The sequence below is a fragment of the Lupinus angustifolius genome, chromosome LG02, assembly GCF_001865875.1.
Source record: "Lupinus angustifolius cultivar Tanjil chromosome LG02, LupAngTanjil_v1.0, whole genome shotgun sequence".
Taxonomy (NCBI): domain Eukaryota; kingdom Viridiplantae; phylum Streptophyta; class Magnoliopsida; order Fabales; family Fabaceae; genus Lupinus; species Lupinus angustifolius.
Genome location: NC_032010.1, coordinates 7,905,705 through 7,932,200, shown reverse-complemented (window position 1 = coordinate 7,932,200; position 26,496 = coordinate 7,905,705). Strand labels below are relative to the sequence as shown.

The window sequence follows — 26,496 nt, the reverse complement described above, 5'->3', positions numbered from 1 at the left end:
GGAGGAGGAAAGGATGGGGACGAGAATGAGAATGAGGATAGGAATAGGATGAGGATGACAATAGGATGAGGGTAGGATGAGGATGAAGATGAGGANTTAACCTAATCTCTTAGATTTATGAACTCCATTTGTTTATTCTTTTTTCGAATTTTTAGTTAACCTAATCATTTTGATTTAGGAACTTGATTTTGTTTTGTTTTGTTATATTTAATTAATTTCAAAAATAATTATAAAATTTCATAAAAATAGTTTTATTATTTTTATTCACTAAAAATTCTGAAATAAATAAAATGAAGAGAATTTATTATTTTTATTTAAAAAGTGTTTGGACTTTTTTCTGGGCTAGATAAAAATGGGTGTTCACATTAATGATGTTTATAAGTCAGTTAATATGGTAATATATGTATTTTTGTCCAAAAATTCGGTCATATGAATTTTAATGAGTAAGAAAAGATTAGTTTGAGATATCATTTTCATCATTTTATTCTTGGTGTCGTTAACCATTCAAATTTGAAAAACTCACAACTATATGTCATTAGTCATATCTTGATTTATTAAATTATTCGTCTTATCTTAACTATTATGACACAACTACTATATAAATATCATTTCCAGCAACAAAGATAACCAAACAAAGTTACGTAATAAGATAGAATATGAATTTCTTACAGACAACATAATGATTTATATTGAAAAAGAAATAACTCAAAATTTTACATTTGATCCAATCATGTATGTTTCTTTATATATTTTTTGATAGCACAATTAAATTAGTTATAAATTGTGATTAAATATTGTTACCTCATCTAAAGTTTAGATCAAGATCCGGCATTGTGGCTGAGGATTCATATAAATTTGCAATGTTAAAACACAATCTTTGTATATCAATCACTCTATCTAAAACACAAATGCTCAAGTGTTTTCAATGAGAAAATTCAAGTTCAAATATATAAGTATTGTTCTCTCTATGAACATATATTTTTGTTCGAGCCATAAATGACCAAAAAAATCATTTATTTTACTATCAAAATACTTTTCAAAAACAATACATATATATTTTCGAAAAATAAATAAATAAAAATAGGTTTCTAGAAGCTTATGAATCCTCTTCAAAAAATTAGGAAAAAGAAATAAAAATTTCGTCTAAAAAAATCAAAAAATATAAATAAAGTGACTTTTTTTCGATATTATATTTTTAAAATAAATAAAATATGGTCAATAGAATATTCTTAAGATAATACCATTTTATCTATTTAACCATTTTCAGAAAAAGTCAAAGTTAGATTTGTTAAGTAGATTAAAATTCCTAAAAAAGAGTGATCACTTTTTTCTGTAAAAGATTTTCTGCTAACTCAATTTTAGGGATTTGGGGTTAAGGGGTTATTTTATAAATATCAGGGTTTCTGGTTAATGGAAAAAGAGGATGAAATTATGAAAAAATATTATGTATAAGCTAAAGTGAGAGAGCATAGAATTCCAATCTCGTAATGTCGAGTGCAATGTTGGGACTGTGTTCCTCAATCAAGGTCGTAGTGCATCTAGGCTTCTCTCCTAGTGTTCAATCCCTTGTGGTCGTGTGCATCTCAAGCGTTGTGCTCCCACTACTCTGACCTATCGATCCATGACACCAAGGCGATTGCACCTCACATGCGTAGACGTGAGTACAATGGATTTGAGCCTTTCTCCCAATGTTCAATTTCATGTGGTCGAGTTCATTTAGGCGAAATGCTCCCACCGTTCCAGCCAACCAGGAACGACCACATGTCTCCTTCCATCCAATTGCAACATGGCCAATCAGTCTCCATGTAACACGTTGATGGCCAATCCCACCCGTGTTCGCACACGATCAACACCTTATTAAGATATAATTCTATTCTTTTTTAATCCTTTTTTCTAATGCAGTTTTTTCTTTTAAAAATATTAATAACAATATTTTTAAAAATGGAATCACATTTTATAAACAATAAATAAAACATATTAAATATTTTATTGAATATAAATAATGACAATAATTATGAGAACTAATGATTAATAAAAATAATAACAAATGATCAATAAAAAATAATATTGGCAATCTTATCTTAATAATCACTAATTAGACAATATATATTAATATCCAGATTTATATTTTTTAAGTAAATAAATTAAATAGTAAAGGTATATAAAAAATAATTTTCATAAATATGAGAATATCTTTTTAATGAGAATGTGGTGTAAACGCGGGGATTTTAGCAAATAGATCATCCATTTATACCTTCATATTTTGGCCAATTTTCTCATCGAATGTAACGCCCCAAAAATTACTCCAATATTATTGCCTAAAAATGGGTAAAAAAAATTTGTAATGTAAAATTTCTTCATTTACATTTGACTCCTTTTTGGGATATCACGTTAAGTAACCTAAATTGCAGAAAATACAATGATTGTTACCTAATGGTAACCTAAAGCCACTTAATATATATATATATATATATATATATATATATATATCTTGGAATGATCCTTTATTGAAATTGAATGAAAACGTTTATACAAAAGCAAAGTGGAATATATCCTGGTCCAAACTGAAAATATATACAATAGTCTGGTTTATTCAAAACATCCAAATACCCTACACATATACCCGCCTTAAGGGCAACTAGAAATAGAAATGACCACTAGTGACTAGCTCTGGGGTTAGCAGGTGTACTAGGACACTCGTTGGGATCCTCCTCCGTCTCAGAATCAGAAGAGAGGTCCACCATCTCAATGGAGTCCTCTGTACAGATCAACTCCACACAGTCTTCCTCTTCGGCTTCCAGCTCCTCTTCCGGGTTGTTGGACGAACCATGCGACCTACTTCTCGCTCCCGCATCTGCCGGAAAAGCGGGCATCATCCATCGAGAAGCCCTCCACTCTGGTGGGGAATTGAGCATGTCGACCCAACTCTGTCTCCAGGTAGATGGTCCTGCAGCAGTGGGTCCGTGAGGAATCACAGACTAAAGGGATGAGGCACTAGGTGCTAATCTCCGAGCAAGTAAGGTGAAAGAAGCCTCCAAGTTCGCATGATGTGAATGGAAGCTCATCGTAGAGTCGTCACAAACCATCTCTAGCTCTAAGGCATAAGGGCCTGTGTAGGTGTATCTATGTCCATCACTACTCCATGTCCCATCCTGGAGTTTAGCCTAATTCATTACCGATTAATTTCTAAAATTAATTTTTGTTAAAAATAAATAATTAATAAAATATATCGAATTTTCACGGTGTTACATCGAAGACCCTATTCATCAATCTTTGGTATATATCTCCTGTATTTTTTAGACTGAATGACATAACGTTGTAACAATATGTTGTCGGATATGTGATAAATGACGTTTTTTCTTGATCTGGTGGATACATGTAAATCTAGTTGTACCCTGAATATGCATCCATAAAAGATAAGTATTGATAGCCAGAAGAGTTGTGCACGAAGTGATCTATGTTGGGAATTAGGTAGGGGTCATTACGGCAGACTTTGTTAGGTTAATATAATCGACACACATTCGTCATTTTCCTGAGGGCTTCTTGACTAGTATCATACTTTCCATCCATGTGGTGTAAGTGATTTCGCTAACGAAGCCGACCTCAAGGAGTTCTTTTGTTTTTTCAATGACCACCTCCTTCAACTCGACACCACTTTTCCTCTTTTCTGCACAACCGATTTGGCACTCGTGTTTTTTGTTAGGCAATTATAAATGATAGACGAGTCAATCTTGGGCATGTGTGAGGCTGCCCATGCAAAGAGGTATTTGTTGGAACAAAGGCAAGTGCCAAGCCTTTCCTTTGGGAATTCATGGAGTATGTTGACAATGTAGACTAGATTGTTTGCCAGAGATCCCAATTGTAGTAAGGTTTTCCCCTTCTAGTTGTGGGTGGAATTCCCCTTCCTCTGCTCAGACGTCCAGTTCTACCATTACCACATGTTTAGATCTTTTGGTAGGAGGAGGATTTTGGTTTTATATGTGATTCTTCTGAGGATATGTTTATAGCAATTACACAGAGTGTGTTGGTCGCCCCTAACCGTATAAATCTAGTGATCCTGACATAAGAAAACAACTTAATGTTTGTGGTTCATCCTATACCATATGGTTGTGACAAAGGTGATGTGGATGAGACAAATCCTCCCCCCTATGACATTCTTATTACTGATTATTAAATTTCTTCTATTGCATTTATGAACAATCAATTTTGTCTAGTTTTTTTACAAAAATATTGAAGTTTCAAAACAACAAAAAAACAAACTAAATAAAACATTTTTTTAGTCTCGAAACCGATGTTATCCTAAGATCCTAATCAATGATAAGTTAATTTTCAAATATTAAATTGTTGGTTTCATTTTAATTAGACAAATTAATTAACAATTTTTATTTTTTTGGAAGTCAAATAAAAAGACGTTAGGAATTCTGATAATAAATCAAGGGTTAAAAATCATAAGTTTAAAGCAAGTTTGGTATACATAAAACCATACACCATAATTTATACATAGAGCATCTCCATGCAGTTTTCAATTTATTACTTCTATCAAAAAATGAAATTGTTATAATGTACTACTACATTAAACACTTGTGGTACATTACTCATGAACACATAAGGTTTATTGAAATATATATGGAGTTGATAACATTTGGGTTGTGAGAATAATAATAGACTCCAAGCAGATGCCAATTACTGTCTTTTTCAGTTACAATTGATATAATTACAATCATTATACTTGGCAATTTTCCTTGGGTGGTTTTAAAATGGGATAATCAGAAGGCAAAGATCATCATACATTGGCAGCCTAAGGGTCTATCATCAAATAACTTATAGTCAGCTATAAAAGGAAGCACACAACTGCTACCTAAGGAGATATACAAGCATACATACATCAACAGTCGAAAGAGAAAAGTCGGAAACATAAAAATAGTAGAGATACACACAAAAAAGCCATAAACCTACAACAAACAATCAAATATCATACATATAGGATACACATCTACTACATATCAAAAGAACACACAACAGTCAGAGAGCAATCTATATACACAACACATTAGCTATCTATCACACATACGTATAACACACAAAAACCAGAAAAGAGAGTGTAGCATCTCATACATATAATGGAGAAAACAAAGCAATCAGAGATGCATAGGAAAGAAGCAATAAAAAAGAAACGGCAAAGAAACTCTATTTCCTTTTTGCTTTTATTATGTACTAGCGTGTCGACCGGCACTTTGCGCGTGTCGACCCGCACTTTGCGCGTGTCGACCCGCACTTTGCGCGTGTCGACCCGCACTTTGCGCGTGTCGACCCGCACTTTGCGCGTGTCGACCCGCACTTTGCGCGTGTCGACCCGCACTTTGCGCGTGTCGACCCGCACTTTGCGCGTGTCGACCCGCACTTTGCGCGTGTCGACCCGCACTTTGCGCGTGTCGACCCGCACTTTGCGCGTGTCGACCCGCACTTTGCGCGTGTCGACCCGCACTCTTATTGCAATATATAAACTTCAAGAAAAATGTTAATTTAAGAAGATAAAAATCATTATATGATTGTTAAATATTAGTATTGTGTGAAAGTTTTTATTAGTTATTAAGGAGAGAGGTTATAAAGGATAAAAATGGAATATTAAAATTATGTCATGCATGGTGGTTACCACTTGTTTTGGCTTTATTAATAGTATAGATATAGATCTAGATAATATCATCTTGGCAATTCTAATAAAATTAATGTTAATTAGTATGTTTCTATCTCAACTATTAAATAATAAATATAATTTTCAATCTAAGTTACATTAACTTTATTTTAATGAGAAATAAAACCTAATAAAAAAACTATCATTCAACAATGAGAATGATAACTAAAGAATAATTAAAAATTATTTCATGATCTAAATAAAAATGGATTTTTTATACTAAGGTTACGATTTGAGTCATTTCTAATTTATCAACAAAAGAAGGTCTATGACTAATATCGTCTCTAAGCTATTAATTTCATATTCAAAGTAATTTAAAATTATCTTGTCACTTAATAAAAATGGATTTTTTATACCGAGATCATGGTTCAGGTTGAATCTAACTTCTTTGAAAATGGAGAAGGTCTACGATCAACACCGTATCTAAGCTATTAGTTTCATATATAAAAAATAATTAAAAACTATTTTATTACCTAAATGAATTTTATGCAATTTTTATAGTAAAGTCATGATTTGAGTCGTCTTTATTTTCTCTAAAAATTGGAAGAATGTCTATAACAAATATCGTCTCTAAGTTATTAGTTCCAACAATCGTATACCGTAGATATTTTCAAATTAATAAAAACCAACTCGACCAAATCCATATTTTCAAATAAAAAATCAACCTAACTAATTAATCATTTTTCAAACTAGAACTATGTATCTTGATTTTCATATTGCACATAGGGATACATATTAGCAAGACAAACTCTTCTCAGATACAAAAGTAATATTTTGTTTTAGTAATTGATTTTTAAATAAATAAATTTTATTTATCCTAGTTGGGCATAAAATATATTTTTCTATGTTTTAACTGCAAAAAAAACGTAGTGACGACTTCAAGTCATTTGGAAGAGATAGAAATCGAGTTCGCCTCCTCCTAAGTCGTAAAATCAATCTTCCAACCGAAATTCGGTGGCGACAATATTCCTTGTGTGTTGTGTTTACTTTGATTAGGTATGTAAGGAATAAGAATAACATGTAATAAAACTCAAGGTTCTATACTCTTTGGTTTTGGATTTGTTATGCTTTACCCATTAGTAATAGGTTGGTGGAAATAAAGTCAAGGTTTCTCTTATTAGAACTATCATAACCATTTCAAGTATGTTCTTCTTTCTTTGTGTTTGAATTTATATGTTGGTTACTTTTCTATTAAAGATCTGGGTTTATGTCATAATTATGAACACATAATGATAGGAACACAAATAAAAATGAAATTAAACTAATATGGTTGAGTAAAGAAGAGGATGAACCTGCAGATAAATGGGTATGCCATTTGGAATACCTTTGTTCTTATCGTGCATCTTCTCTTTACTGTTCTGTTATTTTTTAGTTGTATACCCTTTCTTTTCAGCACTATGGTTTTTTCGAATAATCTCTTTTTCTACGTGTGTATGTATGATATCTCTTTTTGTCTCTCTGTTGTGTTATCTGTTCTCTGTTGTATCCTCTGGTTTTCTGTGCCGACCCCTTTTATAGCTGGTTATGGGTCATTTGTTGGTTTGTGAAAACCTTATGACTTGCCAAAAATATGTAAAGTGCCATGACCCTTTTGATTTTCTGATTTAATGCATTAAGGCTGACAATGAATACTACCAATGATGCTGATAATGATAATGTGTAACTGAAATTAAAATATCCCAACATCCAATGATTTCTGATGTGTATCTCCTTTATATGTCTCTTTTGAAATCTTGCATATGACTGAAATGAAAAGATACCCCTTTTTTGTAACTCTCGGATGATTCCTCTTTTTGAATTAAACATATGAATGCTCTGATCATAACAGTTTCAATTATGCAAGCAATCATAACATTCCCATGGTTATGGGCAAGGGAATCAAATGGTATAGTCTCTTTGCCTCTCCTTAACAATTAGCTCCATTTAACACTACTGATAATCTTTGCAACTGATAACCAAACAAAATCTTCTTTGCAACTGTCATGACATCCTAAATGTGTCTATTTCCACTTATTGTTGAAATGTTGACTTAGGTAGATTTAGAATTGTCTTTGCCATAGCTTCAATGACTACTCCAATGATCTGGTCATTAATCCCTACGGTAGTGAGTGTAAACATATTAGAGACTAGGTTGGGGTCGTCTTCTGTTGGTGCATATATTTGTCTTGACTTGGTGTATGTTTTGGATATGCCCTCTTTTTATTTCAGTATCTTTGTAATTGTTCTCCTCTTTAAATTCATAGTTTGACTTTTAGATTCTAGTAATTTGGTCCTAAGAGATGGAGATGATGTTAATGCCTTAGACAACTTTCGGTATAGATTTGATTATTTATTTGATGAATTCCACCATTTCTGATTTGTTCATTTCTGGGTCACAGGTTCAAGCCTTAGACAAATTTTGTTTGGTTAATGTGATTAAGATCACTCACCAATGCCATGGTACTTTCTTTTTTTGTTTGTGCAGGAAGTGGGTTTTTTTTTTACTGGAAAGAAGCACCACAACCAGTTTTGTCTTTGAAGAGGAAACGAATTGCAGCTGCAAGTTGTCCGTTATTTAAGCCAAGTGTGAGGGAGCCATATCCACATACCCTAGATGAAAGACCAGAAGTTTTGAAGAATCTCGAAGCCTGGGTTTGATGCACACCACCACACCTGTCTTGCCATAATCAAATCTTTGGTTGGCAAAATCTTAAATGTATTGTAACATTTTCAAGGAGTTTATGATATATTTCTTTTGGAGCCGTTTTCTTTCAATTGTTACGAATTGGTATTTGTATTGATTATGAAACGTTTGTAACAAATATTAGTACGTTGGAAGAACTTTGCATGAATAGTATAGAAGTGACAAAAAGATACAATCATGTCTAGTGACAAAGTTGTTAAATAATAAACTAATGATTGAAATATAGCAAGACATGTATAATATGAACAAGATAAGTTGACATTACAATCCAAAAATTAAATATAATGTGCAATGCCCATTACCAAGAATAAAATCTCATCACATTAAGTGGTTATTTTTTAAGGAAAACTTCTATAACTCATCAAAATTGAGAATCAATTTAAATGTGCTTCTCGTAAGGAAACTATAAAGTTAGGTAGAATAAAATTGAGTATTTAGGGTTATTATTTTCAATATTTTATTGTTTTGAATTTTTTTTAGGTTTATTATATTTTATAAAATAAGGTTGGACAAAATTAGGTGTTCACATTTATCTTATTAGGTAGCTAATAGTTAACCAGCGTTAGTGATCTTTCTAAACTTTTGTAAATTATTTCTATATTTCAATATTATAGTCTTAGGCAGGTGCCAAAAATATATGTTATAGTCTTAGGTTCTTTAAAAATTGGAATTCTTTAAAAAATTCTAAAATTTCCATAATAATGAATTATTCTTGAATGAGTACAATATTCATGATGGGTACTTTCCAACCATTTAGTAAGTGCAACAAAAGTGCTTAACATCTATAACCATTGTGTGCTTCTGATTTCCTTTAAAAAATTTACGGTATTTTTGAAATGTACTTGTGTAGAAAATTTTATTAACTAAAATATCCAAAATTACATTATTCAATAAGAAAACTCTATGCATAATAGAGAGAAAGAGTTGGTTGGACACACAAGCAAATACCTTTTAATTACAGTTCATGCATATGTGTATATACATATAAGTGTATGTTATATTACATTTCCTATCACTATTACATTATTATGTACAAAATTCTCATTTTTGTGTGCGTAGGCACGAACGTGAGATATAATTATCTTGAAATTTGTGTTGCTTTTCCCTCTAAAATTTCTCCGTAAGTTATTCAGAGTTGGCCCCTGTATGTATATACATCAAAATAAACAACCTTCAGTCACAATAAATAAATCCTTAAAAGAGAGTATCATATGTTGCAATGTTGCATAATCATGTTGCATAGAGTTGTCTAGTTAATATTTAATACCTTGTATTGGTGTTGATGAGGGTGAAGAACTTGTTGAGCTTTCTGAATGTTCAAACCTTGGTTCACTCATCACATCCTGCAATATTGTCGCAACATTTTTGTTATTTAGGAATTATCTTTATACAATCTATGTTTCTAATTTGGTGATCATTTGATATTATATTAGGACGATGATCCGCATTTTATAATGATCTTACCCACCTGTTGCATCGAAGCATGACTCTGACTAGGGGAAGGTTCACTACTGCTATCTTCACCAAAAAAGTCGGTAATCGGACTCATGATATCTTCAGCAAACTCTCTCAGTTTTTGGAGCTCTGGCAACACTTCTTTGCCGAGGTCTGGTCGATCTTTTCGTCTGAGTTCTACACATTTGACTGCCACTTTTGCAAGACACAATGCTTCTTCAAGAGGCCACTCAGGCACAGATTTGTCAAGCATTTCAACAAACTTGTCATTCTCAATAGACTCTCCAACCTGATAAGCCAAACCCATTGGTGGCCTACCTGTCAATAATTGAAGAAGTATGATCCCTAGAGAATATACATCAGACTTAACACCAACTGTTCCTGTTTGCTGATATTCCGGATCGATATAACAAAAAGTTCCAGCCGCTGAAGTCATGTGACATTGAGTTACATTTTCAGCTACAACAGGGAGAATCCTGGCCAATCCAACATCACTAATCTTACTTACGTAATTGTGGTCTAGTAGAATGTTGCTTGGTTTGAGATCGCGATGCACTAATGGTTCAGGCTTTGTTTCATGGAGGAAGAGTAAGCCCGTGGCTATCTCTGCAGCAATTTGAAACCTGAGCTGCCAAGACATTAGATTTTCATCCTTATTTCGAAAAAGACAATCTTCTAAGCTTCCATTTTCCATGTACTCATAAATTAGTATGCTGTGCTCTGGACAGGCTCCTAGAAGAAAGACCATGTTAGGGTGGTTCATGCAGCTGAGTATGTCAACCTGCATTCACATGATGGGATAAGATGTTTCTTATAGAATTTCTTATGTATGTAAGTAGTAGTCTTATAGTTATGTTTTATCTTGGAAATAAGAAAAATGAAAGGAAAAAGGAACTTTAAGACCTAACACCACATTGCATATTTACTTGTAGAAAACAACAACTTATTGTTTTCTGATGGAAACATGACATGTAATCAAATACGAAAAAATGGTTTGGAATTACTAATTTCCACTCATTGCTCACCTCCTTTTGAAATTGTGACTTCCCTTGAGTAGAATCTGGACGCAGAACCTTGACTGCCACTGGAATGTCATCAAGGTAACATTTATAGACAGGGCCATAGCCTCCTTCCCCTATTTTTCGAGATTCCGAAAAGGAGTCTGTGGCTATTTCAATCTCCTCAATTGTGTATTTCTTATATCTTTCACCAGCTTCGGCTACATCATTCAATAGTTTCCTCATTTCTTCCGCTTCTTTAAGAGCTTCTGTTTTAACATTCATCTTCCTACTTGATTCCATTTCTACAACTTTTGTGGCCACTTCAATTGTTTCCATGGCTGCTCTACTTCTTGCTTTCTCTTTCTCCGCAGTTGCAAGTGCCGCTTCTTGGGCCAACCGTGCCTCATCTACTTTTTTTTCTTCATCGGTTCTCTGGTTGTTAAGTTCCATTAACTGTAGCAAACAAAAGATTATACCAGCTATATATATATATATATATATATGAGAATGATATATTGTGACTTTACCTTTTGTTGGGCTGTTAGTGCTTCTTTGCATGCTGCACCATACATTTCCATCATTTGCTTTAACTCAAGCCTCAACCTCCTCATATCAACTTCTGCTTCATCCTGAATGTTTTAGCATAAGGATGGTCAGGCATTTTTTGTGTGCAGAATATTTGACTGAATTTGTTTCTTGAAGATATGACATATACATGCTAAAGAGTAAAGAGGCATCAAATATCAATAATGATCATGCAATAGTAGAATGTGAACATCAATTTTTATTGGATTCTTGATAACTTAAGAAAAATCCAAGATAAAGATATTCCATAATTTTTGTATTTATTAAACATATAGAAAGAAAGTAAGTGCTCACCATGTTTTGATATGAATATGAAGATGATGTTAAGCTACTTTCCTTTGAAAATGAAAGATCTTGTGAAGTAAGGTCAGTGAACATGAACCCAGTACCCAAGCTACGATCTGAACTGGTTGAAGTTCGTGAATTGCGGCCTGAATCAATATAGTCAGTGTAAACAGATGATGAACGTCCAGTGCTAGTGCTAGGCCTCTCAGAGCTTACAAATGATATATCTGTGTCAGATTCTGAGTAGTCCATGCATGACCTTCCACTCAACCCTATTCTTTTTCCAATTTGTGACCTGCTTTAATACTTATAATAAATATATAACCCCTTTGAGATAAATATACTATATTATAGTACTATCTGACTCAATGGTTCTTCTCCATATATGCTGCTATATATATATGATCAAAAGTACTTACTTAATGGATTCATCCTGCCAACTGTGAGGTTTGATAGATGTCCTGTGATGATCTGCAGCATACATTTGATCAAAACACGACTGCGTGCAACAACAGGATCTTTTCGTAACATATTTATATTTCCAAGAAACAAACCTCTGGAGCCCATAGTCATATGTCTAGAGGAGGAGATCTTAGGATTATTCTCATTGTTTAAATTCTGTATATCTTTCAGAAGTGGGGAGGCATGTGGGGCTGCACGAGAAGCACTCCGGACTGAAGATATCTTCCCCTTCGAAATCACATACACTGTACAGAAATCTGGTGACCCCTTTGCTATGCTGCTTGGTTTACTTGATGACTTGAATCTGCATAACAAATTAAAGAGCTCAATCAATTAGCACTAGACAAACAAGGTAACTACAATTTCTCATATTTTGTTCCTTAATGTTGTCATTTTCGTATGTGTAAGGCTTAGTATGATGGAGGGAAGACCTTGTTTACCTAATAAAGCCATGCCTTGAGGCTGCACCAAGCACCAAGTTCTCAATTGCAGCATAAGAGACATATTCTGTTATTCCTTTCACAACGTCAGTGTCTTCAAGTAAGACATCAAGGCATTGAATCTAATAAATTTTCACACTTGTAAGCCATGTGAAAACAAAATATAATAAGTTCACCTTCTATAATAAAGTTATTGGAAACATACATACATCTTTGCGTGTGCAATAACAATGGAAGGTATGGAAGAGATCCTTTGTAATACTGACAAGTTCCTCTCTCTGTGGAGATGCATCAGGGGCAGGGCTATTGCTGTTACATATTATGGCCTCTCTGCCTCCTGCTGCATTTCAAAAACATAATACAAGTCTGTTCAATTTTGATCAATTAATTGTTGACTAAATACTCATTTCAGCTCTCATATTTTTTAACTTATCACTTTATTCAGTTGAAAAATTTAAAATGATCCACAAAAATTTCAAATGTGACTCAAACTAATATTTTGTATGATCAAATTAGTTACTATTAGGTGTTGTAAAATATGCTAAAAAACTAATTTGACCAGCATTTTATTTTAAATTAAATTGCGATTTTTTCAATTCATGGTCAAATTAGTCCCTATAAGTTGACCATTTTGAGTTTTTAAATTCTTAAATGACCAAACTCACAAGGTAAAAAAACATGAGACTAAAATGGTCATTTACTCCTAATTGTTTAAACAATCCAAATCAAATAATATGGTGCATTCATATCGATGTTAATTTACATATAATCAATATATTAAATTGAGGTCACGGTTGTAGTTACTGCCATTGCGGCTGTTGTAATACGGATTGTGTTGTTGCGTAGCAAATTATTTGATGATTAAAAATATTTTTGAATTTGAAGTGGTATGATGGAGACCGATGCGACGTGATATGACCCAAATGCAGTCTGATGCGGATTGTGATTCATTATCACACTGCAATTAAGGTGTGACGCTTTGTAGCGGTCAACACAACCACAATATTCCCACCGCATCCCATCCCATCCCATGATGTTGTTTGCAATTTAAATGACTGGATATACTTATTTCAACAACAAAAAGCATATAACTTATTAAGTTGTTTACTAAATACTTACAAGAAACAAGTGTGGACTTGGTGTGCAAAACATGGATTAGGACAAGAGTTTGACCTCTTGTAAGAAGACTATCAGCAGCCCATTTGAGAGCATGTCTGCTCCCTTTGTTATCCTTATCTATAGCAACTGCCACCAATCCATTTCCATTTCCTCCTTTTCTAATAACTGATGCCTTTGTATTTGGAAACCACATTTCACGACCCTTTAACTTTGTTGCCAAAAACCACAACACCAATCAACTTTAATCTTATTAACTTCTAAAAACATCACTATCTGCAACATTCTTATTTCTAACACATAACAAATTCAGTACTATGTTTTCTTTCCCTTTAACTAATCAATAAAATATGAGAGCATATGTTCTTAACTTAATGTAAAAAAAACGATTAATAGAAAACTACCCACAATTTATGGTTAATCAACCAAAATTTTCCGCTCTTCCTTTTATAAATGGCCACGAATTTGGAAAGGATTAGCGAGAAAATATCTGGAGTGCTAATAACATGGCACGCTACCAATCATTTATTTTTATTTTGACTTTCAAAGGGTTAGTATAATTTAAATGAGAAAATAATCACTTTGATACATGCTAGTTATTCATTACTTTAGTTCTCCAAAAGTCACTTAGTAATTTTTTGATTAAAATGATGATATATTTGATCTTTCTTGGAATCTATCCCACTAAATCAACATATTAGTAATTAAAAATAGATCTATTAATCAATTTAGTCCCTAAAATATGTCATGTCAACTTAGTAGCATAATTGATGTAATACACTTCTACTAATTTTTTTTTCTTTCAGAACTAAACATAACACCCTAATTATCATGACAAAAATACACATTATTAAATAATAAAATGTACATAATTAATAAAAGAGTTAATTAATTACACCCCTGAATTTTAGTGGAATTATACAAGATACTCTTCACTTTTTATACCTACACAAACCCCTTAATTTTATACTTTTATTATACTAATAACCTCTGCATGAGAAACAAGTATAATCTTTTAAACAAAAAATGTGATAGATGCAATTAAGTTAAACAAAACATGTTATATTGTGGAGAAAAGTCCAAATAATATATAAATCAATGTATCTTTATTATTTTTGGTTACAAAATGCATAACAATTCTAAAGAGATATTGTTTAAATCGCTCTTATACTATATCGTAACGAAACAAAAATAATAAAGAGGTATCAACTCATATATTATTTAGATTTGTCTCCATAATATACCATGTTTTGTTTAACTTAATTAAATTTATCATATTTTTTGTTTAAAAGATTACACTTATTTCTCAAGCAGAGGTGATCAGTGTAATGAAAGTATAAAAATTAGAAGTTTGTGTAGGTGTAAAAAAATAAGGGGTGATTTGTATAATTTCCCTAAAATTCATGGAGTAGATTACACTTATCACTCTTAATAAAAATGTTTTAAGATCAATATACATTTTGAAATCTTATTAAATATTAAATAATATGTATTATTGGAAATTGCACTAACTTTTATCATGGCATAAGGCCATCCATGAATGGAAAGGGTAGATCATAGTTCATAAGTTACTTTAAACTTAATACAAACTCTCTAAATAATTAACAAGAGCAATGATCTATTTGTCCCCGTTAAATTCTCAAGATGGCCAAACTGTAAGAGTTCATTTCTAAGAACGACATTTGTTAAGAGAGGCAACTAGCGCCACACATCCTGAAAGAGATTAGTTCTGTACCCATAAAATGAAATAAAACATTTAGTAATACAAAAAAATTCTCTAAAATAATTTATAAAACAATCGATCTTCAACATGGTGTAACCTCAAACTCATTAGACACATCAACTAAAAATGTCATATAAACTCAAGTATATTGAGATAAAAAATTAAGTAACATTATTTTAAAGACTTTAAAAAACTATAACATTTCTAAGTAGCACTCGTATGAAAATCTTCATAAATAACAATAGAGGTTAACAATCATAATACATCATCGTATAATATAACTAGCAGTGTATCCATACACTCGCACATGTCACTTCTTTGTTTATGCATAATGCACATATATTTTATAATGTTAGTAAATCATATATTGAACCATTATATTTTTTTTGCATTCATATTGTTGTAATATCAACATTGGTTTTTGAGGGCATATGTAGAATATTAACATATAAACGTTGAGTTGTTGAAAGTATGATTATAGACAATATTTGATTCTAAAATAACTCAATAAATAAAATTCAAATTATGTTGGATAATATCCCACATCTATATTCTCTATATAAAATTATAAATATAATGACTTATTTTTTCATCATATTTTTTTGTGATTACGTTTATAAGTACCATATAAAGTCATAAGGATTTTTTTAACATATCTCTTGAATGCTTATGTTTTATTTTAGATTAATGTTCATTGTGTATAAATATTTGAATATATTTTTAGCATTCAAATATAGTATAATTAAATGTTATTTATTTGATTACGTTTTAGCTAATAATCGTTGTATGAAAATAACTCATAAATTAAAGATTCATTTCTATTATTTAGAAGATATATTTTTCTATACAATTGTAATATTTTACTATACATATTTTCCAATTAAATATGTCATTTTTATAATATACATATTCGAATTAAGTTCATTCATATGCATTATTAAATTCATATGTTATGGATAACTCAATATATTAACAATGCGTTATTGTTTACTTTAATTTGTAGTTTCAAATATACTAATAATGTTTTAAATCTTTGTGTATTAATTTTACTACTATTGTTTTATTTTATTTTTATACCAAATGATTTGATGAACTATAAGGGTGTGATAATTTTTGCAATCTATTTGAAAAACACATGAAGTTAGGATTTGATGAGATATTTATGTTTTATTTTAGATTAATGTTCATTGTGTATAAATATTTGAATATATTTTTAGCATTCAAATATAGTATAATTAAATGTTATTTATTTGATTACGTTTTAGCTAATAATCGTTGTATGAAAATAACTCATAAATTAAAGATTCATTTCTATTATTTAGAAGATATATTTTTCTATACAATTGTAATATTTTACTATACATATTTTCCAATTAAATATGTCATTTTTATAATATACATATTCGAATTAAGTTCATTCATATGCATTATTAAATTCATATGTTATGGATAACTCAATATATTAACAATGCGTTATTGTTTACTTTAATTTGTAGTTTCAAATATACTAATAATGTTTTAAATCTTTGTGTATTAATTTTACTACTATTGTTTTATTTTATTTTTATACCAAATGATTTGATGAACTATAAGGGTGTGATAATTTTTGCAATCTATTTGAAAAACACATGAAGTTAGGATTTGATGAGATATTTATGTTTTATTTTAGATTAATGTTCATTGTGTATAAATATTTGAATATATTTTTAGCATTCAAATATAGTATAATTAAATGTTATTTATTTGATTACGTTTTAGCTAATAATCGTTGTATGAAAATAACTCATAAATTAAAGATTCATTTCTATTATTTAGAAGATATATTTTTCTATACAATTGTAATATTTTACTATACATATTTTCCAATTAAATATGTCATTTTTATAATATACATATTCGAATTAAGTTCATTCATATGCATTATTAAATTCATATGTTATGGATAACTCAATATATTAACAATGCGTTATTGTTTACTTTAATTTGTAGTTTCAAATATACTAATAATGTTTTAAATCTTTGTGTATTAATTTTACTACTATTGTTTTATTTTATTTTTATACCAAATGATTTGATGAACTATAAGGGTGTGATAATTATATATGCATTTGTATAAGCATTGATTTGTGGAAAGTATAATTATAGAAAGTATTTGATTCTAAAATAACTCAATAAATAAAATTCAAATTATGTTGGATAATATCCCACATCTATATTCTCTATATAAAATTATAAATATAATGACTTATTTTTTCATCATATTTTTTTGTGATTACGTTTATAAGTACCATATAAAGTCATAAGGATTTTTTTAACATATCTCTTGAATGCTTATGTTTTATTTTAGATTAATGTTCATTGTGTATAAATATTTGAATATATTTTTAGCATTCAAATATAGTATAATTAAATGTTATTTATTTGATTACGTTTTAGCTAATAATCGTTGTATGAAAATAACTCATAAATTAAAGATTCATTTCTATTATTTAGAAGATATATTTTTCTATACAATTGTAATATTTTACTATACATATTTTCCAATTAAATATGTCATTTTTATAATATACATATTCGAATTAAGTTCATTCATATGCATTATTAAATTCATATGTTATGGATAACTCAATATATTAACAATGCGTTATTGTTTACTTTAATTTGTAGTTTCAAATATACTAATAATGTTTTAAATCTTTGTGTATTAATTTTACTACTATTGTTTTATTTTATTTTTATACCAAATGATTTGATGAACTATAAGGGTGTGATAATTTTTGCAATCTATTTGAAAAACACATTAAGTTAGGATTTGATGAGATATTTTTTCTGATAATTTTAATCAAAATAATAAAAAGAGTCTAATAATTGATTTTTTATTCTTATATATTCCTAATTAAAATACATATATTTTTTATGAATATATCTACGATTGTTATATTTTAATTAAATAATATAATAATAATTAAGCAAATTCTCATTCGTTATATTCTCATATATTAAACTAATATATATTCAGAAACTATTATGATTTTTAATCTTCTTAATATAATATCTTTAATATTCTATTTATGTTATAAATCCTATTATTACTATCCTAATAGTGTAAAAGTAACATTGAAATAGTAGAAGAAAATACTAAACCTGAATAAGATATTTACAATGAGCGTTGCCTAAAATTAAAGAATAAAAAAATAATTTAAACAAAATATAAATCAAATATGCATTATAATGCACACAACTTTGTATATCTTATTATTTCTTTTAATAAAATAGAGTTAGAAGAATCAATTACATAATTGCAATTAAATCAAATCAATGACATATTTTTTCAGTAATTTTAATAAAAATAAGTCTATTATTATATTAATTTGATATTGTGGCTTATTATTTTCCCATGATTTGTTACATGAAGTAGCCTTAATGAAAGAAGAGTGATCATTTCTTTCAATCATGATGTCATTAATGTCATACTTCCGGTTCCAACGAGAATTAATAATAGAATAATTATGAAAAATAAAATTATTGTTATTAATGCTAATAATACATTCTTCAGTAATTTCAAAATATGAAATAGCCTTAATGAAATTTGTTACTTGAAATAGCCTTATGAAATAAGAGTGAGCATTTCCTTCAATCATGATGTCATTAATGTCATGCTCCTACTCCAAGAAGAATTGATAATAGAATTATTATGAGAATTATAGTTATTGTTATTAATGCTAATAATATCCTCATTGGTAACATGTTTTTTGTTGCCTAGATTTTTAATTTTGTGGGTCACCTTAAAATTAGACATTAAAGTTAAAACTGAATTATTCTCTTGGCCGTTGGCCAAGGAGGAAAACGGATTAACATCTCCAAATTTAATTTCATTAATATTGACATACTGTTTCTTAGAAATCTTCTTATTATTTCTAGTAACAGTCAACCAATTTCCATAATCCAACAATTACTCTTGAACAAAATATTTGTCATTTTTACTCATTCATTGAATTCACATTACTGCACCGGTTATAATGGACGTAATAGTTTCCACTTTTCCACCAGATTCGTCAGCCATTATTAATCTAATATAAAAATATACTCACAATTGATTTCTTATTTTTAAATATGATTGATTTATATATTTAAATAATACAATGACATTAAGTAATATATATTCAAAGAATAAGGATGTCATCCGTTATATTATTTAAGGGTGAATTCATTATTGTCATTTAATAAATTATTCTAGTAACTAATATATATTCAAAAATTGTTATAATGGTTGATTATATTATTTCTTCATAAGTTATAAATAAAATCACTAAGTATTCATGATCAACAATTATTAGTTATAATTCTGCAAATTTATCTCATAATGAGAATTGCATAAAATTGGGAAATCGTAAATAATTTAAACGAATTATAAATACAAAAAATTATGATATTTTTCATTTCATGTGTATGGAAATGTCAAAAATCCAGAATAATTTTACATTAAAAATGAATTACAACAAATCCATAATAAAAATAAAGACATTATTTTCCTACACTCATATAGTAATGGTAACCTCTAATCATTATATTCAGGAGATGAGTTTTTCTTCTACAAATGTTGAAACAAATAACACGACCAACCCATAATTCTTGTACACTCACATAATAATTGCAATCACTAATATATCTATCAACAAAGACAATAATTAAAAGAATAGAAAATCATACATGTGAGTGAGTATGAGAGTAGAAGATGATAGCTTTGTTAAATAAAATATATGAAATTTGTATGATGAAGAAGTTATATCTATCACAAATGAAGAAAAAATTGAAAGAATATAAAAATAAAATCATACATGTGAGTTGGTTTTAAGAGTTGAAGATGATAAATTTGTTGATCACAATTTGAAAAATAATATAAAGTATATCTACCGACTATCAACAAAAACATAAATTAAAAGAATAGAAAATCATACATATAGAATGAAAAATTGAAATAGTATAAAGTATATTTACCAACAAAGACAATAATTAAAAGAATATAAAATCATACTTGTGAGTAAGTTTGAGAGTCGAAGATGATAGATTTGTTGAATAAAATATATGAAATTTATATGATGAAGAAATTATATCTATCACAAATGAAATTTTTTGAAAGAGTATAAAAATAAAATCATACCTTTGAGTTGGTTTGAGAGTTGGAGATCATAAATTTGTTGAACATAATTTGAGAAATAGTATAAAGTATATCTAACAACAAATACAGAAATTAAAAGAATAGAAAATCATATATGTGAGAAGAATAGAAAAACATAGTTGTAAGTGAGTCTGAGAGTTGAAGATGGTAGATGTGTTGAGAAAGGAAGAGACACCCTAAGGAAACTACAACCGGAACAATTGTGACATTTTTTCTCTCCTTTATTATTTATTTAATGAGTCATTTGTTCAGATTTTTAAACAAATAGTAAAGGGTATTTTTGATCTTATGTGTAAGGTTATATAGTAAGAGATAAAGAGTTTTTTGGAGAGAAAACTTTATATGAGGTATTGACATGTGTCCCTAGGGGAAAAACTTTGAATAAGGTGTTGACATGTGTCCCTAAGAGTTTTTTTTGTTATGTAGTAGATAGATAGATAGAATAGATAGATAGACTAGTAATAATGATTTATAACTTATATATGATGAATTAGAACACAAGTAAGATACTAATAGTAACACATTTGTTCTACATAGGTGGTATTAACTACTCTAAAAACTACAATCCATGATTAAAGGTTTGTAGATAAAACATCTGTTGGAGGTACCTGCCTTTCACCTAATGGTCCAAGTCCATAGGAATGTCTTACCATATTCTATAGGAATTCGTTTGCATATGTTCAGGCCTATTGATAAATACTGAGATATCATCAATGATCAATATAATCGGGTCGTATACTTTCTCATTAGTGAACAATTAACACATTTCGATTATAGATGCTCTGAACAATTAACATTACTAGGTTATAGATATGCTTGATGACAACCTCTTTGTGGATTGTCTTTGTTGATAGGATCGTTTCTTGTGAAAGTCCTCTTTTTATTTGATTTGATGATATTATAGTTGCCTTGACTTTGTATGTTTAGTTTAGCCTTTCGGTTTGGCCTTGTAATTGTTGATTTGATGATTAGAGATTGAAAGGAATGGAATGCCCTCGGTTTGTAGATGGATTGATGATGAATTGTGAATGGAATGAATTGGTGTATGGCGGTTTTGAAGATGAATTTGGTTAAGTTTTTGTATAAATGTTTAAGAATATGGTTAGGGAATTGGAATGGGTTGGCGCCACAAACAATGGAATGTTTGATAAGCCTTGTGAAGTTCGCCACAAGAGAATGATACTCTTGATAAGAATAAAGGGTCTTGGCTCAACCAAGGAGCTAGGAGAAAACTCATTAACAATGGTTATTTCAAAATAAAATTCAATGTACTTTATTAATGATCTATGCATGGTTCATATATAGAATAAAACTTAGGCTGAATTGCCATAACAAAAGGAATGAAAGGATAAACTAATCCTATCTAATTTCTAATCTAATCTTTATGTGTTGTATCTTTGGATTTGGCCGAGTGGTGATGGACCATTTGATTTGAGATTGCCTTGATGAATGATTGAGATAATTCATTCCTTTATCTTCACGGCAATGATACAACTAAGCCTCCTTTTGATTGAGTTTGGTTGTTCTTTTTGTGCTGGCCGAAAATTAGATTAGGAGCTTTCTATTTGATGAGAATTGGATTCTCCTTGATTCTAGCCATGTGGAGTTGGTCTCCCTTGTTTTGCGCCATGTCTTATTTTCGACACACCCAATCTCCTTGTTTCTAGCTGTGTGGATTTAGCTCTTTGATTCCCTCCAAGTTCCATCAACATGCTCTATATCCTTGTTCTATCTCTAATGTGTAGCCGTGCTTCCCTACATAAAGACATAAACCTTAATTAGAAACAAATGCATCTAAATGAAATTAATTTAAAGACATGATAATTAAAAGTCCTAATCTAGTGTGGGTTAAGACAACTTCCCACTTATTTAGGGTCCTAATTACTAATGTAAGAATTAAAGAAGTCAAGGTGGTTCCTCCCTTAAACCGTGGACCTCCTTGAGCTCTTCACTTAGGCTAATGAAATTTAAGGCCTTCTCATCTTACTTGGTCCCATTTGCACTTGTCTCCATGGTGGAAAGTATAAGTTGCCGAAGTGCTTCTTGGGCCTTTTTGGTCTTTGCTCTAGTCATAGGTCCTCCTAAGCCATATAAAGGATCTTCAATGATGTTAGGTCCCAATGTGTTTACATCAGATATGCTAATTATTTATCCTCTCAAAAATCAAAATATAATAAAAATAAAATTTTATTCAAAAAAGATTTTTTTTTTGGTACATCGGAAAACCAAAGACAAAAAAAGAAAAAGAATTACACCAGCGGAGTCATATCCATTTGAAGAATGGGCAGAGCTCCAACAGGAGGAGAATCCCAAAAAGTAAGACCCACAATAGATCCCATATATAGCTTAGACATATAATCAGCCAACAAATTTCCTTCCCTTATATGTGATGGAAATTAACATCCCAATCTCTCTGGAGCAAAACACTGATACTATGCAGCACCGAAGCAATAGAGTCCAAGTGCATCTGCATCTTCTGGCTAATAATTTGAATAGCTTCAAGACAATCACTTTCCACAATGACATCTCGATAGCCCAGCTTCCAAGTCAACTCAAGCCCATGTCGAATGGCTAGCAACTCGGCTTTAATAGGAGTACCATTTCCAAAATTACCACTAAATCCAGACATCCAAGAGCCATCATGATTGCGAACGATGCCACCTTCTTTGATTGAGTGGTCATGAAGGTTGCAGCTACCATCCACATTCAATTTTACTCTACTAGGCTCAGGATACTAGGAACGACTTCATTAGAAAAAATAGTATCAATAGAGCACCAATCTCTATAGTCATGGTGAACATTCCATGAGACATAGGAGATATCCCAAAGTGTATTATCAAAAATAGACTGGTTCCGCCACCGCCAAGACCACCAAATACCCGCTAGAAAGAGACGCCCATTAGGAAGTCTAGCATGAGTCGCCATCCAAGAAGTGAACGATTGATTATTCCAGAAAGTGTGAGTATTGAAGCCTATCTGATGCCAAAGAAGAACCGAGTCCCTGCAATCTCTGAAAGTGTGAAATAAATCTTCACCGGTAGAGTTTCATCTCCCACACATAGGTGTGCCTAACATATGTCTCCAGAAACGAAAACAGTTAGTAGGTAAAGAATTATGAACACCAAGCCAAAGAAGAAACTTAACCTTTTTCGGTACATGGAGTCTCCAAAGCCAACTCCAATGCCAATTGGAAGAGTTTTGAACACCGTTACTCTTGATCCACCAATAACCCAAATTCGTCGAGTAGCACCCAGAAGCATTACCAGTCCAACACCAACCCCCAGAATTGAGAGGAGAGGTCAGAACCGAGATATTAAGAATAAAGTCTTTAACAGGAGACGAAAGAAGAGTGTAAATCAAGCTAAAATCCCAAGAAAAATCTCTCCAAAGGTCCTTGACCCACAGCTGAGTATCCGAGATGTTAACAAAATCCACATAGTGACAAAGCTTTCCTCTACCCGTCCAGTTTTCATACCAGGGAGATTGGTTACCATCCCTAAGTTGCAAGTTAAAGCCACTACTCAACGCAGAGGTAGCTTTTATAATACCCTTCCAAACCGGAGAGGATGCCTGCTTATTAGGAGCAAAGAGGATACACTGATCACCAAGGTATTTATCTCTCAAGAACCTGCACCAAAGTTTGTTGCTCCCTGTAGTAAATTCCAACTCAACTTACCAAGAAGCGAGATGTTAGCCGTACGGGTGTCACGAATTCCAAGATCACCAACTTTCTTATTCTTAGAAACAACTTCCCAACTCACCAAATTCATGCTTCGCTTATTAGCATCACCACTCTAGATAAAATTCCTAGTCATTCGATCAATCTCGACACAAATACTTTGAGGAAGCCACATACTCTGCATGATGTAAGTAGGAAGCGAGGATATCACTGATTTTGCAAGACAAATCCTACTTGCCTTGTTAAGTAGATTAGACTTTCAAGTACTCATTCGACGCTGAATCTTCTCAATTAAAGGATTGAACACATATTTATGGACCCTGCCTTGGACTAGAGGGGTTCCTAGATAATTACCTAGGTTAGAAACAGGCCGCATCCCACACGTTGCCATGAACATGCGTTTCCTCCTGTTTGAAACAATTTTAGAGCACGAAAATTTAGATTTATCAATATTAACTTTCATACCTGATGCCATGCAGAACTCCGCGAGAGTACTAGATAATAGATTAACCTGAGTCTTAGAGGCTTTGCAGAATAAGAGAACATCATCAGCAAAAAGTAAATGGGAAATAGGAGGCCCACCTCTAGAGAGTTTAAGGGGCTGCCAAATACCCTAGTCCACATTTTCCTGAATAAGAAGAGAGAGTTTTTCCATAAAGAGGACAAATAAATACGGGACATAGGGTTACCTTGACGAAGACCTCTGGTTGGACGAAAAGGATCCAAACGAGAGCCATTCCAAATAAGAGACATGCAACCTGATCTAATACAGCACATTATTTACCTGACCAAAGTAGGGGGAACCGAAAGTCATTTAGAGTTTGTTCTAGAAAATCCCAATTCAACCTGTCCTAAGCTTTTTCCAGATCGACTTTAAAAGCCATCAGCCCCTTCTTTTGTTTAGACTTATGAATAAAATGCAAGACTTCTTGGACAAGAATAACATTATCAGAAGATCCTCGACCAAGAATAAAGATATTCTGAAGAGGGCCAATCAGGTCCTCCAAGTAAGGCCTCAATATGTTCACAATCACCTTAGTTAACACCTTGTAAGCCACATTACATAAACTGATAGGACAAAGCTCTTTAAGGGAAGTAGGAGGATTCACTATCGGAATAAGAACCACAAGGATATCTAAGATACGGTGGTCCGTGAACCCACAACGGAAAGCGTCTTGTACCATCTTCAAAATATCCTTACCTATAATCTGCCAATATTTTTTGAAAAAGAAAGGTTGAAAACCATCAGGACCAGGAGCTTTAAAGGAATGCATATACATAACCACCTTAGTGACCTCGTCTAAAGTAATAGGGGCAATCATATGGTCAAAACCAACAGTAGGAAGAACCGGGATGGTCACTCTACAGAGATTGGGATTAGCCTGACTTTCACCATAGAAAAGAGACTGAAAATAACAGTTAGCCCCATCCTTCAAAATAACAGGACCCGTAGTCCAATTATCATTCTCAAGGAAGAGACCATGAATTTTATTCCGTTTTCTCCTTACAATAGTTTGAGTATGAAAAAACTTTGTATTGCGATCTCCAAATTTAACCCATTGTTCTCTAGACTTTTGAAACCACAACATCTCCTCTTGCCTAAGGATAGAGTTATAGTCTTTTCTTAGTTGGACCTTGAATCTAATAAGTGTTGGATCATCCGAATAATCCAACTCATGTTGCACCCCACAAATTCTAGCTTCAAGTCTCCTCTTCCTCCTGAAAATATTGCCAAACACATTTTTGTTGAAAGACAAAGACTCTTCTCTTACTTTAGTAAGTCCCTCAACAACATCATTTCTGCAGAAGTCCAAGCATGATTAACCACGTTAATAAAGTCTGCATGGGAGGACCAAGCAGCCTGGAACCAGAAAGGTCTAACAGAAACGACCTCCCCTATACCACTACAACGAACCAAAATAGGGCAATGATCAGTGAAGTTTAGGAAGGTTCTCAACATAAGCTTATGAAAACTCTCTACGCCAACTGTAGTTAGAAAGCGCTCGATCTAAACGCTTAGAAATGCTCCTGCCACTTTGCTCTCTACGAAACCAAGTAAATCTACTACCAATGGCCCCAAGGTCCATTAAACCACAAGTTTCCAAGGCTGCAGAAAATTTAGTAGCCCTCTGAATCATGTAGTTACCACCTCTAACCTCTGAAGGAAGCAGAATCTCATTAAAATCACCAAGAAGG

The 26,496-nt window shown here is 31.5% G+C and overlaps 2 protein-coding genes across 3 annotated transcripts; one reads left to right on the top strand and one right to left on the bottom strand.

Annotated features, from left to right (window-relative positions):
• LOC109326578 (keratin-associated protein 4-6-like) lies at positions 2,914–5,535 on the top strand. The gene is made up of 2 exons (XM_019559279.1): positions 2,914–2,959; positions 5,219–5,535. Exons 1-2 carry the CDS (start codon positions 2,914–2,916, stop codon positions 5,533–5,535), a joined length of 363 nt encoding a protein of 120 aa, XP_019414824.1.
• On the bottom strand, positions 9,275–14,063 carry LOC109335017 (U-box domain-containing protein 35-like). 2 transcript variants are annotated; one of them, XM_019571060.1, is made up of 11 exons: positions 13,723–14,063; positions 12,813–12,943; positions 12,604–12,725; positions 12,256–12,467; positions 12,121–12,172; positions 11,711–11,999; positions 11,359–11,460; positions 10,856–11,284; positions 9,856–10,611; positions 9,643–9,679; positions 9,275–9,517 (listed from the first exon to the last, which is right to left on the bottom strand). In XM_019571060.1, the coding sequence occupies exons 1-11, from the start codon at positions 13,913–13,915 to the stop codon at positions 9,501–9,503; spliced, it is 2,340 nt and encodes a 779-aa protein (XP_019426605.1). In that variant the 5' UTR covers positions 13,916–14,063; the 3' UTR covers positions 9,275–9,500. The 2 variants fall into 2 exon arrangements, with proteins under 2 accessions (XP_019426605.1, XP_019426596.1); XM_019571051.1 differs by having other exon boundaries at positions 9,480–9,517; positions 9,643–9,718; positions 9,844–10,611; positions 11,711–11,996.

Bases quoted from the DNA above. Each gene is read 5' to 3' on its own strand.
- LOC109326578 (XM_019559279.1), top strand. From the start codon at position 2,914: ATGTCGACCCAACTCTGTCTCCAGGTAGATGGTCCTGCAGCAGTGG. The intron at 2,960-5,218 runs GTCCGTGAGGAA...ATTATGTACTAG, and splicing joins AGATGGTCCTGCAGCAGTGG to CGTGTCGACCGGCACTTTGC.
- LOC109335017 (XM_019571051.1), bottom strand. From the start codon at position 13,915: ATGTGGTTTCCAAATACAAAGGCATCAGTTATTAGAAAAGGAGGAAAT. The intron at 12,944-13,722 runs GTAAGTATTTAG...TTTGAAATGCAG, and splicing joins CAAGTCCACACTTGTTTCTT to CAGGAGGCAGAGAGGCCATA. The intron at 11,997-12,120 runs GTAAGTACTTTT...GTATTAAAGCAG, and splicing joins TGGCAGGATGAATCCATTAA to GTCACAAATTGGAAAAAGAA.